Source organism: Botryllus schlosseri, chromosome 2, assembly GCF_051294905.1.
Source record: "Botryllus schlosseri isolate E-star chromosome 2, Bs_hap1, whole genome shotgun sequence".
In the NCBI taxonomy this organism is placed as follows: domain Eukaryota; kingdom Metazoa; phylum Chordata; class Ascidiacea; order Stolidobranchia; family Styelidae; genus Botryllus; species Botryllus schlosseri.
The window spans coordinates 7,597,900-7,618,505 of record NC_137237.1 but is presented as its reverse complement, the minus strand read 5'-3'; the positions used below and the strand labels follow the sequence as shown (position 1 = coordinate 7,618,505).

At 40.0% G+C, this 20,606-nt stretch overlaps 2 protein-coding genes across 3 annotated transcripts; one reads left to right on the top strand and one right to left on the bottom strand.

Annotated features, from left to right (window-relative positions):
• Nucleotides 1–96: 96 nt before the first annotated feature.
• LOC145433234 (cytoplasmic 60S subunit biogenesis factor ZNF622-like) lies at nucleotides 97–1,601 on the bottom strand. The gene has a single exon (XM_080310264.1). It carries the CDS (start codon nucleotides 1,549–1,551, stop codon nucleotides 166–168), a length of 1,386 nt encoding a protein of 461 aa, XP_080166390.1. The 5' UTR covers nucleotides 1,552–1,601; the 3' UTR covers nucleotides 97–165.
• Nucleotides 1,602–12,907: 11,306 nt separating this feature from the next.
• On the top strand, nucleotides 12,908–20,108 carry LOC145456090 (multiple inositol polyphosphate phosphatase 1-like). 2 transcript variants are annotated; one of them, XM_080334141.1, is made up of 9 exons: nucleotides 12,908–12,937; nucleotides 13,175–13,397; nucleotides 13,634–13,782; nucleotides 15,499–15,638; nucleotides 17,222–17,397; nucleotides 17,682–17,855; nucleotides 17,987–18,201; nucleotides 19,465–19,579; nucleotides 19,826–20,108. In XM_080334141.1, exons 2-9 carry the CDS (start codon nucleotides 13,205–13,207, stop codon nucleotides 19,981–19,983), a joined length of 1,320 nt encoding a protein of 439 aa, XP_080190267.1. In that variant the 5' UTR covers nucleotides 12,908–12,937; nucleotides 13,175–13,204; the 3' UTR covers nucleotides 19,984–20,108. The 2 variants fall into 2 exon arrangements, with proteins under 2 accessions (XP_080190267.1, XP_080190260.1); XM_080334134.1 differs by lacking the exon at nucleotides 12,908–12,937 and having other exon boundaries at nucleotides 13,132–13,397.
• Nucleotides 20,109–20,606: the final 498 nt, after the last annotated feature.

Genomic DNA, 20,606 nt, shown 5'->3' with positions numbered 1-20,606 from the left:
CCATTAAATAATGTGTATTGTAAGTGGATATATCTTGATCTGATTTGACTAAGTACCTAGCTGATTTCTGGAGACATATAAAGGAACACGGCTATATTTCTAATCGCATCATTCGCATGTATTGGTGTTTCACGGAAATGAAGTGACACATAGTCGCAAATATATCTACATCAAAATCTGGCTCCTGTAGTGCTTCATCATAGTCTTGTTGTTATTAACAGACAGTTTCAGCTGATATTTGGTCTTTTTGTGCTTCAAGAAAGCGAGGTCTTTCTGCATCTGGTTATTGGGCGAATGGACTCCTCCATGCCAGCCTAGAGCTCTGTACCGCGATAAAAGCCTCGTCAAGGTCCTCTGTTTTTTCGTAGAGCTTCTGTCGACAGTAGGAAACTTCTGCTTGTAATACTTCATCAATGCGCGATGCCCGATTGACGCTCCAGAAGGTAATACCAATTCAAGTTCTTGAGATTCTTCTCCAGAAGGCATTTCAGTCGTTTCATCGTCTTCAAAATCCATATCATCATCGTTCATCTCTCCAAAATCATAGAAATCGGCATACTCCAAAGCAGCATCGCCTCCAAAAAGAAGGTTACAATGCCCCTTGTCTCTCATATGCTTCGCGGCAGCAGACATGCTGTAAAAAGCTTTCCCTTTTTCGTTGCACCACAAGCACACGTTACCGACGCCAACCTTTTCTCCGAGGTAATTCAAGAGGCCGTCCAAGTCTATTACAAAATTCAGGTCGGGCACAAAGAATCCGTGTTTCTTAGACATGTGGATGATATTTGATTCCATGGTTTTTGAGTTTTTAAAACAGAACAGACACTCGTTGACAGGTATGTGTCGTTGGCTGGTTGAGGATATGGCTTCGGATGATAAAGATTCAACGTCAGCATCCTCATCAACTTCTGTTGCGTCTTCCACCATTTCTGCTTCCTCATCTGTGCCGTCTTCCTCCATGTCTTCCCATCCATCTTCATTATCTTCCGTCTCTTCTAAAGCTTTCGCTTGCTTTTTGAACCATTGCATCCGCGGATTATCTCCAGACGCGAACGCTCTAGCTGTCTTTGTGTCTGCGCTCCTGATTATTTTCGGTTTCTCCATGTCTGCTTTGGCATCGGCTAACATCTTCTGAACTTTGATCTCATCTTCGATTAAGACGTCACCTTTTTCCCTTATTCCATCGCCATCTCTAGACATGTTCTCTTCGATATTTTGAAGATGGCTGGTCTCTCGAGCGCGATGTTTTTTGGAATTGCGGTGATTTTCGAAAGCCTTGTGAGAGCCGAATCGTTTCTGACAGAGCTTGCAACAGAATCCGGAGATACCTTCCGCTTCTTTGTCGTTGTCGGAAGTGACCTTGTGCTCTTTCACTTTGTCTTGGAATGTGGTGGCAGTTACGGGCGGCATTCCGACTACTTTTCTCTTCAAGTTGTACCGATGCCAATCGGTTTTGTAATGCTGCCTTTGCATTTCCGCGTGCGGAAACGTCACGTGACACGTGATGCATGTGTAAGTGTAAGTAGACATTTTCAACTGTTTGTAAAACATATTGATCAAGATTGATGGAGTCAGTAATTTAATGTTTCAACAAAGGCAATGATATAGTTATGGGATCACTTCGTTATATAATTTTCAAATCAAATTGAGAGCTTGTTCAAGTTTGAATGTCTATTTACATCTTACAAGACAAATTAAAATTCACATGACGCAAAAAAGCAAAGCATTTTAAAACAACTAAAAGGGTACAGAAAAAAAACAATCAAGAAAAATGGGCACTTCTTCGTTATTCCCCACACATCGAAAAAATGATCCCCATGACACCAATAAATGTTTCCCCATGAACATAAACAGAAAAATTTATAAACGTCAAAATGAATTGTTTTTCGCGTTGGGGTGGGATAGACGGATATTAGGGTTGAGGAGAGGGGAGATATTAGGGTTGGGGGAGAGGGGGATATTAGGGTTACGTGAGGGGGATATTAGGGTTGAGGAGAGGGGAGATATTAGGGTTGGGGGAGAGGGGGATGTTAGGGTTAGGGGAGGTGGGATATTAGGGTTATGATTAGGGTTAGGGGCGGTGGGATATCATGTCCCTAACCCTCTTCTCCAACCCTAATATCACCCCTCTCCTAACATCCCCCTCTCTCCAACCCTAAATCCCGCCTCCCCTAACATCACCCTCTCCCTCAACCCTAATATTCACGTCCCCTAACCCTAATATCCCACCTCCCCTAACCCTAACCTAACCCCTAATATCCCACCTCCCCCAACCCTAATATCCCACCTCCCCTAACCCTAATCATAACCCTAACCTAACCCCTAACCCTAATATCCCACCTCCCCCAACCCTAATATCCCACCTCCCCTAACCCTAATATCCCACCTCCCCTAACCCTAACATCCCCCTCTCCCCCAACCCTAATATCTCCCCTCTCCTCAACCCTAATATCCGTCTATCCCACCCCAACGCGAAAAACAATTCATTTTGACGTCTATAAAATTTCACATGTTCATGGGAATCATTTATTGGTTTCATGGTGATCACTTCTGGATGTGTGGGGAATAACGAAGAAGTGCCGAAAAATGTCCAATCTTGAAGTATATTTATGATTGCATCTATTACAGCACTGAGAATGTTGCCATGCCATGTTAGAATTTGATCTACTACCGTACCGACTGAAATTTCATTGATTGAAGTATATATAATAGAATAATGGAAGTTCTCATTATTGTGGTCAAGACAATCGATTCAATAACCAAGAAATTAGCCTAAAATTTTTTCTTTTTAGTTGTGATCAACACATAGTCGATAACCAACTATCCGCAGAGTGGCCTTGGAGTTGGACAGAACATAATAGAAAGGAAAAAAAAACAATGAAGAATGGATGAACTAGACTCTTAGACGCAATCAGTAATGATGCCCAGCAAGATCGGATACGTTACAGCATACAGTGTGTCATTCCAAAATGAACTCTATCCATTAAGTTATACTTCATGAATCCGAAAGGAACCACGGTATATTTGTACAAACAAACGAACAAACAAGGTTGGACTACACCATTTCGCTTTGACTTTTCATTACAATTCAATTCCTTTTGTGCGTTGAATGGATAATGTCTGACTGACTGACATCGTGACACCTGACACAGACCAGATCAGAAATGACCAGCAGGGCAGGTAACCGACCACGTCCACAACCCTAATCACGCGACCACAGAAGCTCCACAAAAAAGTAAACAACACGCGTCGCCTAGGTTAAAATAGCGACGAAACCGACGTGATTTGCGTTACTGACGACGCCGATGGTATCAGAATCATTTTGATTGAAAATTTCATCGTCATCAATTTATTAAAATTTTTATCAAATAAATACACTACAAGATTGCGATATAATGAAAAGATAAGAGGGTGCCGAAACGACTTGGAGTAGTCTTTTAATCAGACACAGCTTGAGGCATGCACAATGCGCACTGGGTTTAGGAAAAGATAACATATAAGGAAGCGAGCAAAATGAATGCTGCATGTGTCGGTAGGCGCGGTCGATATGTCAGATTGTGGTCTGGTAATCTTGATTTTAAGTACTGCAGTAGTACGGTACTGTGGCTATGGCCTGGCCATAGATTGTCGGATTCGCAAATTTCTGAATCCGAATCCGTCCGGATCCGGCTGGCAATTTAAAATTCGGAGTCCGAAATGATCCTGCTAATATTCTGCTAATTTTTTCTTATTTCATTGGTGAAATCCTGCTAAAATCCGAGCTTCAAAGCAAATTCAATCTCCGGAACCAGTCCGGCTTCTTCAAAAATCCACTGAGCTAAAAATCGATGCAATCCTGCTCCGGCCAGTGATGAGCATCGGAGCGGAGTCGGAGTGTATTCGGAGCAGAGTTTTGCCGATTTTGTGACACTCGGAGCGGAGTCGGAGTTTACTACAGATATTTTTTCGGAGATTTTCGGAGTTTTGTAACTTTTGTCCCCGATATCTTTGGATTGCTCTGACCAGAAGACACTATTGATAACAAACCAAAACACAGACAGCTGACACCTTATAAAGTTGTAATATGACGGGTAACATGCAAAAATGATTGCCAAGTGCATAAAAATCAGCCATCTGCATTGCAATTGGGGACTGGAGAGTAGACAATACTCTAAGGCTAACCATATTATCACATTTATCTAGTAAAACACATAACCAAGTGTACCATGTTTGCCACTCCAATGCTACATATAACTGGTTAAATGGTATGATTTGACACGAGCTATCTTAACCTGGTGATCTAGCAAGGCATTTTCGTTGAGCAGTGTCTGTAGTTCATAAAATTTCGGATACTTGACGAAATTATTCGGAGTATCGCGGAGTCTGGGATTGGGCTCTTCGGAGTCGGAGGGAGTTTTCCTCGGAGACTAAAGTTGTCGGAGGGATTCGGAGTCTCGAAAAGCACCATCCGCTCATCACTGGCTCCTACTCCGGCTCTTGAACTGGATCGAGGCCATCTCTGGCTACGGCTCAAGTGGTATATTTTTCAGTCTGAGATGCAAGGAACGACGAAATAACACAATTGATGCACACTGTCCACTAAGCACTAGTAGACGTAGACGTTCTTCTACAAAACCTACCAACTTGTCTGACCGAGAAAGGTTTTAATGAAATAGTTGAAATCAAAATGAGCGAAAAAGCCAAGCCGCACATCTGAACAAAATGTTGTTAAGTATCTTCATCTTCTTTTTGCATAACAATTTTCGGTTAGTTTGTGCGAACGAAATTTATTTTACAAAAAAAGTGCGAATGGAGCTCAAAAAGGTGGAAAAGCACTGCGATAGAGCATCTGAGTGAGGTTATCGAGTCAGCACCACCATATTTTTTCTTCTCTATGCTACCTTGGTCTGACTCGACCGGGGGATTATAGGCTTATAGATAACTAACCTACGGAGTTTATAGTTATCTATAGTAGGTGATAGCTCAGTGGATTGAAGCCACGACCTGGTGATTAAGAAGTCAGACCCTAGTGGTGAGATAGCCTGGTGGTGCCATAGCCTTTGCGCACCTACAACACCAATGGTCATTGGTCAATGGGTCGCGCGTAAGAGTCCTACCGAGGTCGACTACAGAATCACTTCATAAAATGTTGGAGGTTTATCTAGTCTCGCCTCCTCGCCATCCGATTCGCGTAAACGGTGTCTTGAAAAAAGCCTGGAAGTGGGCCTGCTACAAGCAGTGTTGGGATCAAGTCACTACCTTCGAGTCACGAGTCAATTCGAGTCATTGCACATTTTGACTCGAGTCAAGTCAAGTCAATCGATTTTCGAAGGTGACTCGAGTCAAGTCAAGTCACTCGACTTTTGGAGGTGACTCGAGTCAAGTCGAGTCAAGTCAAGTCAAGTCACGAGTCAAGTCACAATTCAAGTCAAGTTGCCGTTTCGGGATATGAGGCATGATTACATCATTGAATTTTGCTAAATGTCTCAAATACATATTGAGTGGTCATTTATTCTGAACCGATGAACGGATATAGACCTAAATATACACGCAAGAAGGGGCTGTATCGCTCACATCGTAGCACTGTTAAACTACGTAAGTAATTGCATAGCCTCAGTTATAGTTACCAGGCGAAATAGAGAATAGAGAACCGAATGGATAAGATGCAATACATACCCCTTTACAAATTGATATGATACAATTCGAGCCTACGCCAATGGTTGAGGACTATATAAATCATATTCTATTCTATTTAAATAAAACAAGAGGTTTGGAACAGATAACAGAAATAGTCATTTTGCTATTAAATTTCTTTACTATACTAGTTTACGACAACGTAAGCTGTAAGCTTCGATCACTTCATTTGCGTTCAATTTATTTGTGAGAGAACAATGGAGGCGTTTCGCGAACAATCCGAACATATGGAAGATACAGTGATATTTATCGACACCGATTACTTGATGACTTGAAATTGACTCGTGAATTTTGCTCCGAGTCACGAGTCAATACACATTTCTGATACGCCGAGTCACGTCAAGTCAAAGTCATTTTAGCAAAGTGACTCGAGTCAAGTCAAGTCATACGAAAAAGGTGACTCGAGTCTGACTCGAGTCAAGTCATGACTCGAGTCATCCCAACACTGGCTACAAGTGCTACAAGTATACAGATACGAAATCATAGTAACAAAATATCGGCCTCCCTTGAGTTGTGTAAATACCCATTGGATTCGAAAACATCACGAATACCGCAAACAACGACAAAATCCGAACGGTCTATCATGGTGCTTTCTCGCGTGTTTTGGGATTGCCGGGTTGAATTTTTCAAACTTCTTTCGAAGGCTATTTCACATTGAGTGTGTAGCCTATGTAGCATCGTGTATGGCTTTAAATATTATATTTCATTACTATAATATATATCTGTAGGCCAACGTGGGAATTTGATTGCTGGACTTCACCTCCTTTGTTTTCATGGAATGGAAATTCTTGTGGTGTTTTGAATTGATATTGAATCGAGAAATTACAAAATATAATGATTGTGATACATCTTTTGTATTTAAATTGGATTATACGAATCGCTGAATCTGACTCGAAATAGTTAACCTTCACCAGAACGACATCAAACGAGTTGATATTGCAGAGGCTACTTTCCGAATCATTGTCGCATCACCGCGAATGCATCATTCTTTCTGTATGTTCTATTCCCAATCGCCGTCAATAATTTCCGGTACAGTCCATGATATGCTGGGTCCGAAATTCACCTAGCGTAGCGGAGAAGATCCTAAGCTCCAGCTCAGTTCAGTTGATCTGTATCAACGTGGTCGATATTTCTGAGACGAGGTTGGCTACGTTGACTCATTGCGCATAATCGCGCTATCATCGAAATTTTATTAATGCTGTATTAATCCTATTTTCGACGATCGAATAACACTAATTTATTCTTTAGCCTACATAGGCTGCCTAGTGTCTTAGTCCTAGAAACAGATCCGAACGGCGGAGTACAGCGAGGGTGAAGTCTGCGGGAAAGGAAAGCTGTGGCAATGACTTGATAGGTTGATGCTCATTGTTCAATGTTCACATTGTTCACGCCCTATCTCAGAATTTACTATATGCACCATAAGATGCAAATCGTTACTGTAATTATGAGCGAATTGTGATATCTGAATTGATATCTGAATATGGCAGTGATGTCTGAATTTGACAACATTTCCTATACAGCCAAATTTGCACCCGTCGCGCACTTGGCTTATATCTGTCATTTGCAATGTTATCAGCTGGAAAGCCGATATTTACCAATCAATACACAAAAAGTCGATGCATTCATTGAAATTGTGACGAAACATTCATGAACAATATGAACAGAGGTGGTCAAAGTAGTCAAGAAAGCTACTCAAGTAAAAGTAGAAGTAGCGACGCAAAAATTTACTTACGAGTGGAAGTAGTAGTTTAAAAGCAGCCTAAAACTACTTGAAGTAGAAGCAGAATTGACTGACTTTAAGTCTACGCAAGTAAGTAAGCAGTTGTGAAAACGGTCGTAATTTTTCGCATGGACTGTCAAAAGCTGCGAATTGAGCTCTGCGGAAGGTGTAGAGAGCTTGATTCATGATGCGTCCCAGGAGGTATCAATTTTCGACATCATATGAGCATTCGTACGCATCATGGGATGCAAATGATAGAGAGAGAGAGAGAGTCTTTATTTTCATCCAACCAAAATACATAACAACAGACGGCAATGATCGTGGTACAGAAAATATACATGCACAGTATTCGGTATTAGATAGGAATGATCGATACGGCCTTGAGGGTCAACTTGTCTGATCGCACCCGCATCAAACAGGTACACTTTATAACGGACGTTTTGGTCGTTGCCTAGCTCAAACGATAGTTCGTTATATTTACTTGATTAGAGTTTTGGCTGTAACACTTTTAGGCTTGTCGAGTAGCTTGCCAACTCGAATTGAGACTACCACCTCACTTTCTTTGCTTCCTACAATCCGAGCCTACCCCTGAGACCCGGTCAAATGTAACTCAAACAGTTACAGAATAGGATAGCAATTTACTACATAGAAAGATCACGTCAACGTCGAGGCAACAGTCACAATAGCGGTTAACAACAGTTAACTCTCTAGGCTCTAAACTTACAATCTAAACAAAATACAATCACCTGAATGATGGCCTAAACTTATACAATACTCACACAATACAAATAATGCCCTAAATGGCACGTTGAATCACTAAATTTAGCCTAACTTCAATCACTGATCCAATGATATTACAAGCAACAAAGCGACTCAACTTCAACAAGTGACTATCAAGACACGAGGGGAAAATCCAACCAGAGAGGGCACTACTGAGCTGTGAGGCTCACAATCACTTGACCATTTCTCGTGTTACATTCCCCCCCACAGATGTAGGAATTACGAGAATACATCGACTTAACCCAATAGCACGAGATATTATCAAGCCAAAGAAAAGTAATTCAAATTACCAATCAACTCATGCCACAATGTCACTATCAATATAGGTCAAATGTTCTTCAAAAGGTTGGTGAGACTTCAGTAAATCTCTCAAATATATCAACAGTCTTAAGTAACATTTTCGAACAACCATCTGTTTACTGGCTGTACAATCAACCAAGTACGAACGAAAAACTGGAACTCCATGAGGAAAGGTTCCACTCTTATTCTTTGGGAGACATCGGAGTTCGATCCACATCGCACAATGGCATTCACCAGACACTCGATCTTCTTCAAGGTCTCCAAAGCTGTTTCGGTTTGCACCTCCTTATAAAAGAAGGATAATGACAATATGTCAGTGCCAATCCAAATGGCAGCCAACTCCAACATTGATTTGTCCATGCTACCAAACAGAGCAAGCTCTTGAAGACAAGCCCCATTATAAAGAGATGCTTCTTCATCAAACTCAGTGCTGTCAGAATACCCTTGTGGATCCTTCAACAATTGCGATTGGAAATTAGCACTCACATCGAGAATCCCATCGTCACCAGTTATGGAACGAGAGCATGCTTCAATCTTTGAATTCAATGCGCAATCCATTGACACCTGTGTCATCAACTTTTCAATATTGGCATCAAGAGAATATCGTTTCTCAAATGTGAATTGATTTCCTGTCACTTCTCTATGCACAAATTGCACAGGTATCTTTTCTACCTGACCATTACCAGTTGGATCAGGATGGCTTGACTTGTGAAGTATTGATACTTCATCATGCGCATTAGGTGATTCGGTTTCACCTTCAAACTTTGCATCACGTGAACAACCCGAGTGTTCACACAACAATGTATCTTCCGGAATATGATTATCAACTCTGTTCACATGGAGAACGTCTTCCGGAATACATTTCAGCGCCTTTCCAATATCAGGAAATTTACGAGACCTAGCACTGTCAAATTTAACCATTGTGGTTTGAGAACATTCTGTGTCACAGTCCTCAACGTTGTCCTTTCAAAATACCAAGGTCCTGAACACAAGTATTTGCATTGATGCAATCTTCAATTGGGTGTGACGCATTGACAGGATCGACGATAACATCGACTTCAGTGGAATTGAATACTGCAGCTTCAGAATTACTTGGACATTCCACATCCTGACCTTTCACATCAGATTTGTCTTTGCTTGTCCCATTGACAAATACTTGTGCAGTGTTGCCAAGGCCTTTCACAGCAAGTCCAACGAGGGCAGGAGAAACTGGATTCTCTGTATTTACACTGCTTTGCTTCAGAGCAGTACCTTGACAAACAGGCATTTCTTCAGTATTCTTCTGCGAGTATGAATGTAGCTTGTGCACGTTAGCTGAGGATTTCCAAATACTTGCTTCAACGCAAGCAAGTTCAAAGTCTTGCTTCAATCGTAATCGTGACGTTTTACGTTCAATCATTAATTTCTCATCTTCCAAAACTTCGCGATTGAACTGATGAGCTAATTTCAAATGAGCCATTTTCTTTTGGATGATTGCTTCTTTTCTCTTCACGTTTACAGTATCATGTATGCTGGCAGAATATGCATTTCCAAATCGCCGAGACACATGACGACTGCTTCCAATATAATTCGAACGTGTATGTTTCGATCTTTCTTGCATGCATCTCTCCAACTTAGTTTGGAATTCATGATAAAATCTCACTTGTTTATCATGATCTTTATGACATGCAATCTTTTCTAGATCATCTTCGACTCCGAGGAGGTATAAACTCCAGAGTGTAGAATATTCTTGAAACATACACTGTAGATCACTTTGATGTCTCAGAAGATTGATGTTTACGTCTCGGGTCAATATTTCGTGTTCAATGCTTTCATATCTTCTATGCAGTCCGGCCAACTTCTGAATCAATTCTTCTTCAGACACACACTTAATTCTTGCCATGGTCATTGTTGTTTTTCATCAGTTACGAATTGGAGAGACGTTGGAAACCTCAGTTGCACATTACCGTTTTGACTGGCGTGAACTATAACTAATTTGCTTATTACATATGGTGGGCCAATTAACAACTCCTGAACTTGCTTCCACTTTCAATTACAACTAGGACAATTTCATGTATGGAGGACACTAGCCTCATATGAGAACCTATATCTCATTCAAATGCAAAATACTTCTGCTGAGAACCCTTGGCTTAGCAGTCAAATTTTCTATTGGGAACACCAGCCTCAATAGACTTACGAATTTGTATCAACTGCTACTAAAGCTGATTCTAACAATCAATTCAATGTCAGCTCTTCGAATGCAACTAGCAGTTGTCAATGGTACAATACCGGTACTCCACTTGCAGCAATTGATATTCAACAATGGCCAAGTCTATACAATAGACTTGGATATATCAAACTGTGGACGACCGTTTCTATCACTTCTGAGATTGTTGTTAACTTAAATATAACGGACGTTTTGGTCGTTGCCTAGCTCAAACGATAGTTCGTTATATTTACTTGATTAGAGTTTTGGCTGTAACAATTTAGGCTTGTCGAGTAGCTTGCCAACTCGAATTGAGACTACCACCTCGCTTTCTTTGCTTCCTACAATCCGAGCCTACCCCTGAGACCCGGTCAAATGTAACTCAAACAGTTACAGAATAGGATAGCAATTTACTACATAGAAAGATCACGTCAACGTCGAGGCAACAGTCACAATAGCGGTTAACAACAGTTAACTCTCTAGGCTCTAAACTTACAATCTAAACAAAATACAATCACCTGAATGATGGCCTAAACTTATACAATACTCACACAATACAAATAATGCCCTAAATGGCACGTTGAATCACTAAATTTAGCCTAACTTCAATCACTGATCCAATGATATTACAAGCAACAAAGCGACTCAACTTCAACAAGTGACTATCAAGACACGAGGGGAAAATCCAACCAGAGAGGGCACTACTGAGCTGTGAGGCTCACAATCACTTGACCATTTCTCGTGTTACACACTTGACTCTATACAGTCTGGCTGTAAAAAAAATGTTAGTTAAAAAAAGGAAAATAACAGAAAAATTAAACAATGGTAGTAAATGATCAATGAAGCAATGTCTGGGCGAGGTAGGGCAACAGTGTTAGTATAACGACAAGAGGGGATTAAGCAGGTCTTTTTGTAATCTAATATAAGCAATTTACGGATATGTGGTGGTAATGCATTTCAGATGATAGGTCCCGAGTAGTCGATAGATCTCTTAGTTAGGTTGCTATTGGGTGGGGGTAAGTAGATATTTCCCTTTGACGAGGATCTCATGTAGGGAGTGGACATTTTTAGCTTGTATGAAAAAGTCATCAAACACAGGAGGCAAACTTGGAAAAATATTTGTGAATATAACTTTTGATACTTCGAAGCGATATAGTTCGTCAACTTGCAAAATTCGATGCTCACGGTAGTAAGACGATAATTTGGTACGTAAAGGTACAGATTAGATCAATCGTATCGCACGGTTTTGCAGGGTTCGAATTCTGCACAAAAATTTTGTGCATGCATATCCCCATACTATGATTCCATATTGCAGGTGAGAGTGGAAAAGAGAGAAGTAGATGGTTCGTAGTATTGATCTAGAAACCAAAGATTGCAGACGGGTCATTATTCCCACACACCGAGCTAGTTTTGATATTGTGCATTCAATATGCTGCTTTCAAGGCATTTTGGCATCAATGGTGATGCCGAGATGCAAATGATAGTATTGATAAGAAAATGCGATACTAATTGTTTGTTTGACCGTTTTAGAAAATATCATGGCATGGTGCCATCCACCATATTATAAGGCCCGTAGTTTAGTCGAAACGCAATACGGAGAAGTTGTATCGGATATGATGCGCGATTAGTATATGTTAATAAAAAAATATGGCGGTTCGTAAAAATGCCATATATAGTGTAGCTTTATTTTCGGAAAATAGAGGCATTACTATACACTTGCTTTTATATACATCAACATGTATGTTCTCCAGACAAAAGAACTGAAACCAATTAAAACTCAAAGTATGATACTGGGAAATACAAATACTATACTTCAGAAAAGTGGAAAATATATTTCATGTCTTTTGTCCAGGAAGTTTAAACGTTGGTATGCTAAAACAAGTCTAACACTAAAAAAAGTCGGAGTCCACTTTTCCAGATTAGGACACGCCATGCTAGATTACGATATTGCTGCGAGATTGCGAAACGGTAGTTTGAAACGTTATGATGATGGGCAATATTTACTGTGATGAAATATTCCATATGGGCGACAGTACGGTGTGAACGGAACCACACGACCCGCTATCTAACTCTTAGTCAGCGATACTTTAGTGAAAACATGATTGTCACTCCATATCCACGGTCCGCGAAGTGCGTGAAAATTCTGGGCTTTACTCAACTATTATGAAAATCCAATGTTGGTACTCCTTCAAAACAGCCCCGAAATTGCTCAAGCTCAGGCTATGTTTCTGATTACAGGATTAAACTACTTCTACTTGACAAACTGAAAATATAGAAAAGTAAGAACGTAGATCACAAAATATTACGAAGTAAAAGTAGCTGGAAATTAGATTTACTTGAGTAAGTACCGCAAGTAGCGAAAAACTACTTGACCACATCGAAAAAGTAGAAATACTTCGTTACCGACCGCCTCTGTGTGAATTACCCACAGTTCATCATCGTGGCAGGCTCGCAGCCGAGTAATAGTGATATATATTAAAATATTATTTATGTATTTCAAACAATTTGATTTATAGCTCGTGCTGTCCTAACCAAATCCTCGTGACATGGCGGACGAATCCAGCCCTTCGGCCATATCATTATTATGCATTATTATGGCATGTACGATTCCACGGCTATCGGATGGGTTCTGTTCAAAAGATCATATTGGAGAGGCTGGATATCCCTACAAACAATTCCATGGCGCAACTCTTTACGACACAGTCAGAGGAGAAATAGGGATATCAGACAGGACCTCGGGTAAATTGTTTTGCCGCCTTCATGAGCTACGAAGTTGCGAAGCTAACATTTCTACCTAAAATTAGTTTACAATTTATGTTTGTTTACTAGATTATTTTGGGGCCCTTCGAGCTCGCCCCACCCCTCAATTTAGGGGTTTGGTGTACGGCTGTTACGGCCTGTTGTCGGTATGGGTTGCTTACAGCCTACATCTCATAAAGGCGATAAAATGTTAAAGCCCTTCAAAATAATCGCAGGCTGCACGCCCGAATCTGTGGTACTAATTGCGAGGCATGGTTCCAGGCATCCTGGGAAGGCCGCAAGTGATTCTTACCGTCAATTAGTGGAATTGCAATCAATATTGAACATCACCGGCAAAGCTACTCTTTGTAAAGACGACCTCACGGTGAGTAGGCCTATACCCCTCGCGAAAGCAAGTGATGCCTCACCGAATAAATATAATTTAATTGAAATTAATCAACTTTGCATGATTCATGTGACCCGGCCATTTCCAAACTACTAGACGTGCTCTATGCGACTGAGAATGCAACCTCAAACTCATCGCTCCGAACATGCTGTTCCGACGGTTCTTATATGCGTTAAGTGTCATGATTGCTGATAACTAGGGATATTATTTATTGACCTAAAAAACGGAGGATTTCGCACTAAAAAATAAAATTTTGACATTTTCTGATATTAAAAAGCTTAATAATCGCAACATTTAGCCCGCAAGTATTTAAATTTGGCATTGCTGTACATAATGTTAGATTTTTGGTACTTTTCTACTTTTTTGGTTGGATCTGTCAGTCCTTATACGAAGTAGCTTGAAATTAATAGAGAAAAACGCTCAACAGCAGCAGTTGGTTGCTAGTAGTATTAAAGTTCAGTGTATAGGCTATATACTGCTGGAGTGCTGTTGCTTCATACCGATAATGTTGACTGCGTCGCGTTTTTAGACCACAACCCAAATCTGAGTTTTGGAAACATCTCGCGATCCACCCATGCGCTGATAACCCCTGTGCTATAAGAACCAATGTACAATGTACATGTACACTGCACAGTAGGGCTGTTCAAAAATAACTTTTTTTCCTGAATCTTGCGGGTTACGTGATTAAATCGTTAGGTTGCCTTGAAAAACGACGCACACCAAATTTGAATTCATTCCAACCAATATTCGCGGATTTCGTAGAGTTTGAAAATTTCGAATTTGCCTATGAATGCAAAAAAATTTTTTTTCAAATTTTTCTTCCAACCCCATAAAATGGTTGCGCTGTCTTCAAAGATGATGCAAAACAAATTTGACTCAATTCCAAGCCGTAGAAGCGGAGTTATTTGAGCTTTTCGATGACGATTCTGGGATTATCCCCCAATCAAGGATAATCCAAGAATTATCATCGAAAAGCTCAAATAACTCCGCTTCTACGGCTTGGAATTGAGTCAAATTTGTTTTGCATCATCTTTGAAGACAGCGCAACAATTTTATGGGGTTGGAAGAAAAATTTTATAAAAAAATTTTTTTGCATTCATAGGCAAATTCGAAATTTTCAAACTCTACGAAATCCGCGAATATTGGTTCGAATGAATTCAAATTTGGTGTGCGTCGTTTTTTAAGGCAACCTAACGATTTAATCACGTAACCCGCAAGATTCAGGAAAAAAAGTTATTTTTGAACAGCCCTACTGCACAGTGTACACCATGCAGTCAAGATTCAGATTTGAAATATCGGAGCGAGCTTGTAAACACCTTGGACCTCACTCACCAATTACTATATCCTAAAACAATCGCCCTACTGATAACTCGTTCTCCGTTATGCAGAGAAATATGCTAATAACAAACATGACCGACAAGTCTATCGTTTTTACCGGCATATTTTGAAATAAGTGCGGTATTGATTAATAGTAATGTCCATCTCAACTCCATTATAACATCAGTGAAAATGCATAGCCTACTAGTAAATTTGTTCTTTAAAAAAATTAAACGAGTCAGGAAATTAGGTGTATTCCTGCCAGGGGGATTAAATCCGCCCTAATGCCAAAATCTGCGTTTAACATGTCTACTTCGCGAGGATGCAAGCATATTCGCTCTTTACTTATTGATTTTATCCACTCGTGAATTTCGTCAGAAAATTATAGAGTGGCGTAATTGGTACCAAGCTTCACTGGATCAAGATCTCGCTGTTACCGGGATAGCGGAGATGAAAGGATTGGGCCAACGCTTCGCAGCAGTATATCCCGAATTGTTCTCAAACCATCAAGGACAAAGGTAACGCAATACCAGCGTGTACTCAAAGGTGGTGTGGACATTGTGGACACTCGAAAAATCACGTGACCGTCACACCCAGATAACTTTGATCACTTTGTTATTGTTGATCCGTCTGCAGCAATGATTAAAGGCAAAGTCGCCATTGGTCTTTGTTGATTTTGACTATGTTGCATATCGAGATGGGTGACAGGATTTAGTATGATATATTTTTATGTTATCATGTAACACTGTACCAAGTTTCAAAGCTGTAACTCAATGATTAGCGCAGTAATTTCGCTGTCGAAGTCGATTATCTGGATAGATCAGCGCGCACCGATATATTGCCCTGCTCGACTTAACGAAATATCGATAACGAAATTGCTACCATAATCATTGAGTCATAGTCTTGAAACTCAGTACAGTGTTAGATGCCTTCATCAAAATATTTATTGCGAAGTTTTGTTATCCATCTCGGAACAAAACATATTCAAAATCTACATACACCAATTGCGGCTTTTGTGAAATATCTGTCATACGGTAAGATGGATGTCAGAACAGCGCGCACCCTGATATAATCGACTTTGATAACGAAAATACATCGTAATCATCGAGTCACAGCCTTTGAAATTGGTTCGGTGTAAGATGCATTCAACTGGCATTCAGCCTACCGCATAACAGATTATTTGCGAAGGACAGTATTGGTATATGTAGATTTTGATCGTGCTGCATACGGCTATGGATAACAAAATTTCGTACCATAAATTTTCATGATGGCATCTAACACTGTATCAAGTTTCAAGGCTGTGACTCAATAATTACAGTAGTAACTTCGTTTTCAAAGTCGAGTATGCCAGGGTCTGCGTGTGCAGATGTGGCATTGAGCCTACCGGCTATCGCATGAAGGATTTTTCGCAAAAATCGATATTGGTTGAATTTTGAAAGTGTTCCATACCGAGATGGATGACGGAATTTGACATGGTACATCTTGGCTGTGTCATCTAAGTTCGGGGTAAGTTTCAGGATTGTCAGTCAATGATTCGCTTGGTAATTTCGTTATCGAAGTCGGCAATATATCGGTGCGCGCTGATCTATCCAGACTTCGACAGCGAAATTACTACGCTAATCATTGAGTTAAAGCATTGAAACTTGGTACAGTGTTACATGACAACATAAAAATATACCATGCTAAATCCTGTCACCCATCTCGATATGGAACACAGTCAAAATCGACAAAGACCATTAGCGACTTTGTCCATAATTACTACTGCATAGTGCATACGGATCGACGATAACAAAGTGACAAAAGGTCTCTGGGTGTGACGGTCACGTGATTTTTCGAGTACCCACTGTCCACCGTCCACACCACCTTTGAGTACACGCTGGTAATGCGCATACCGCTCGCCTTCAAAATAGTCAGTGTCAACACAGCGAGTATTTATTCGTTCAAAGGAGTCCACGCTAACCCTAACCGTACACTTAACACTAACAGAAACTAACCTGGCAGCTAGCATATTAACCGGAATCCTACAGGCCTATCTAACGCAAGATAATCGTAAACCGAAGCATAAAACGGTATAACATGTTGCTCTGCATTTCACCTGTAGATTCATTTCATCGAATTTCCAACGCACGAAGGAGTCTGCACGAGTATTCAGAAATGCGTCGTTGCTATCACAACGATACGAAATAGATATTGACAACTTCATAACCATGTCGTGGGAGAATTGCACCGCGGTCGGCAGAAGAAAATTGGGAAGAAAAGTGAGCCGTTTTCTCAACGGTAATGTGCCCTTAATTCATCTCCTGCGACATTCAGTAATCTATGTATATATAGGATAGACTGTATGAATAAGCAATTTCGGGAACATTTCATAAGCATAGCTGAACTTGAAGGACTATATATAGCTTCAGGAAGCTAATACTAGCTTTTCAATCTAAATATTAATTATTGCTATTGCAGATCAAGATGAATTACTAGATTAGACCTTAATTAAGAAACAAAACCAAAATTCCCCACTATTGTGAATGCGGAGAATACAAAAAGCAGCAAATCCATATTTTCAGGTAAATTGGTAGGTAAAATTGGCAAAAATATAGCAGCGCGATTAGGAGTGCCTCCGCAAAACGTAAGGACGCCTTTCATACCTACAATATACATGGAAGGTTGCGCCCGGGAACAGTGGGCGACAGGAAAGGATAGCCCTTGGTGCCTGGCGTTGAGCCGTCTCGACAAGGAAGGTATGTGGTTGTTAGGTAGAATGATATATGTAATTATTGAGGAGCGGCATTCCAACAATTAACCGAAACTTTGCAATGTGATGTAAGCTTTTGAGATCGGCATTGATTGATTTCCCTATTCCCACTTACAGCTTTGGAATATTCAAGAGACATGAGGGACTACATGAAGCGCAGTTTCGGACATGTCAACAGTTATAGGCACTCATGTGTGTTAAAACATTACATATTGTCTGCCCTGAAAAATGCCAGCTCGCAAGCCTTGTCAAATGAACAGAAGACAAATCACTTCATTTTCGCTCATAAGCCAACATTGCTATCGCTGTTGACTGAGATGAAGATGATAGAGGTTAGTTCGTATATACAATATATTATCCCGACCCTTATGCAACTATTTTGATGAAGCTGACAATCTAATGCTAATCACAGTATTCAGAGAATTTCAATGATAGGTATAGATGAATCCTACATCGGATTCATGCTGTCAAATTCCTCGATATCAATCGCAATTTTAAGTTTCAATATATTTTGGACACACGGATCGGACGAAACAGACAATACATTACAGCTGCTGACCGATTTTATTAATTTTATTTTATTAATTTATTATTATTATTATTATTGTAAAAAGTCTCAGTGACTCTTATCACCACGGTCTGGTGCGCCTCGGTATGTAATTACCTTGTTATAATTTACTTTGGAACTTAATTTAGCCTGTAGTGTACGTACGTACATGTTGTACACTGTACACTGTACAGTAGGGCTCTTCAAAAATGACTTTTTTTCTCAAATCGTACTGGCTACTTGATAACATTGTTAGGTTACCTAATTTAAGCCTACACACAAAATTTGGTTCAATTCCAGCCAGTAACCGCTTTGCTACAGGAGAAGAAAGTTTCTATTCATTATATAAAAATAAATAATAAAAAAATTGAAAATTTTCCGTTCACTCCATTAAAGTGTTAGGCTGTCTATAGAAACGATGCTCACCAAATTTGGTTCAATTCCAACCAGTGGAAGCGGAGTTATTGCCGTCGAAAAATTTGGATTTGAATAAAATAGTATTTACGGTGAGCACAACTAAAATAAATAAACAAAGAATCGGTCACCGTAAATACTATTTTATTCAAATCCAAAATTTTCGACGGCAATAACTGCGCTTCTACTGGTTGGAATTGAACCAAATTTGGTGAGCATCGTTTCTATAGACAGCCCAACTCTTTCATGAGGTGAACAGAAAATTTTCAAATTTTTTTATTATTTAATTTTATATAATAAATAGAAACTTTCTTCTCCTGTAGCAAAGCGGTTACTGGCGGGAATTGAACCAAATTTTGTGTGTAGGCTTAAATTAGGTAACCTAACAATTTTATCAAGTAGCCAGTACGATTTGAGAAAAAGAGTCATTTTTGAAGAGCCCTACTGTACACTGTACAATGGTACATTGTACAATACGAGTCGCGGGCCATAGACAGACAGTTCTGTCGCGGTTTACGCAGCTATCCAAAGTTTTATAGCTGGACAAATCCACTCATAATCTATATTTCAACTAAACTCCTTAAATTGAATATACACCATATAATTTAAAATATGATGACTTCTTTGTTTCAAGGACGAGGGTCCTTTCCGCGGCCGAGATTTCCGGTCGAAACTGAATCGAAAATTCAAGATGTCCAATCTCATACCAGGTAGCGGGAATGTAGCTTTCGTCCTCAACAAATGCGATGGTTAGTGATATATAGCTTCTTTACCAGTATGGATCTATTCATCGGTTTTCAGACTTCAGTTTGTGACGGTGAGTAAATTATATAGAAATGTTTCGCCTAAGAGATGGTGCTGGCTTCAATAGTCACTACCGAGTCGCAAGTCATTCGGATCACTGCAAATTTTAATTCGAGTCAGGTCAAGCCATTTCCAATTTTCAGATTTCGAGTCAATTGCAAGTCAGTAAATTGCTATATTCAATTTAACAGATCAAATGAAGTTACAAATATTTCATAACGAACGTCTGCTCACGATGCCTTTACACGGTAACCCGCGTCACGACGGATTATGGAATTTAGATGACGCGTTGGAATACTTTGGTTTCAATGATCCGCACGACTGCATATGGGAAGAAATATGTTCTTAGCCTTCGACCTATAAAAAGATCGCATGTTACTATATAATCTGTCCATAGTCCATACCAGATCCGGGCTATTATAAACTTGGAAATAAAACACCTATTGGCTACATGCATCTCGGCATAGGAAATCAGTTGGTGTTGTTTGTGATATTCATAATGTTTGTCGACTACTATGGTCATTTACACCAGGCCAATTTTCGTCAGTTTTATTCCGTAGCTGCCGACTTGTAGCACTGCCCACTTCTAGGCTTTTATAAGACACTGCTTACACGGATGATGTAGCGAGGAGGAGCCTAAATCAGTGATTCATAGTCTCTCACACAAGCATCCTGAAAATAAGATAAAGGGGCCGACCCCAATTTTTAGTATAGTGACAATCTTATAGAAGCACACTTAATTGCTCCACGTTCTTGTGTCGTTGGCGCCGATATGTTCGGAATATAGAGTAAGATCTACGTTTTTGGAGTAAATTGAGAATCAACTATGTCCGACCAGATGTATTTTACCGTTTTGGTTGTTTTAACCTCCGCATCCCCAGAATGGTCAGTGTAAGTTCATTGACTTCTATACTCAGAGGTGCCAAAATTAGTCAATATTATTACTCAAATAGGATCAGTTACCGTGATACA

Excerpts from the sequence above, each read along its gene's own strand:
- LOC145456090 (XM_080334141.1), top strand. The coding sequence starts at position 13,205 with ATGGCGGACGAATCCAGCCCTTCGGCCATATCATTATTATGCATTATT. Across the intron at positions 13,398-13,633 it reads GATATCAGACAGGACCTCGG|GCTGCACGCCCGAATCTGTG; the intron begins GTAAATTGTTTT and ends AAATAATCGCAG. Across the intron at positions 15,639-17,221 it reads TCAAACCATCAAGGACAAAG|ATTCATTTCATCGAATTTCC; the intron begins GTAACGCAATAC and ends TTTCACCTGTAG.
- LOC145433234 (XM_080310264.1), bottom strand. The coding sequence starts at position 1,551 with ATGTTTTACAAACAGTTGAAAATGTCTACTTACACTTACACATGCATC.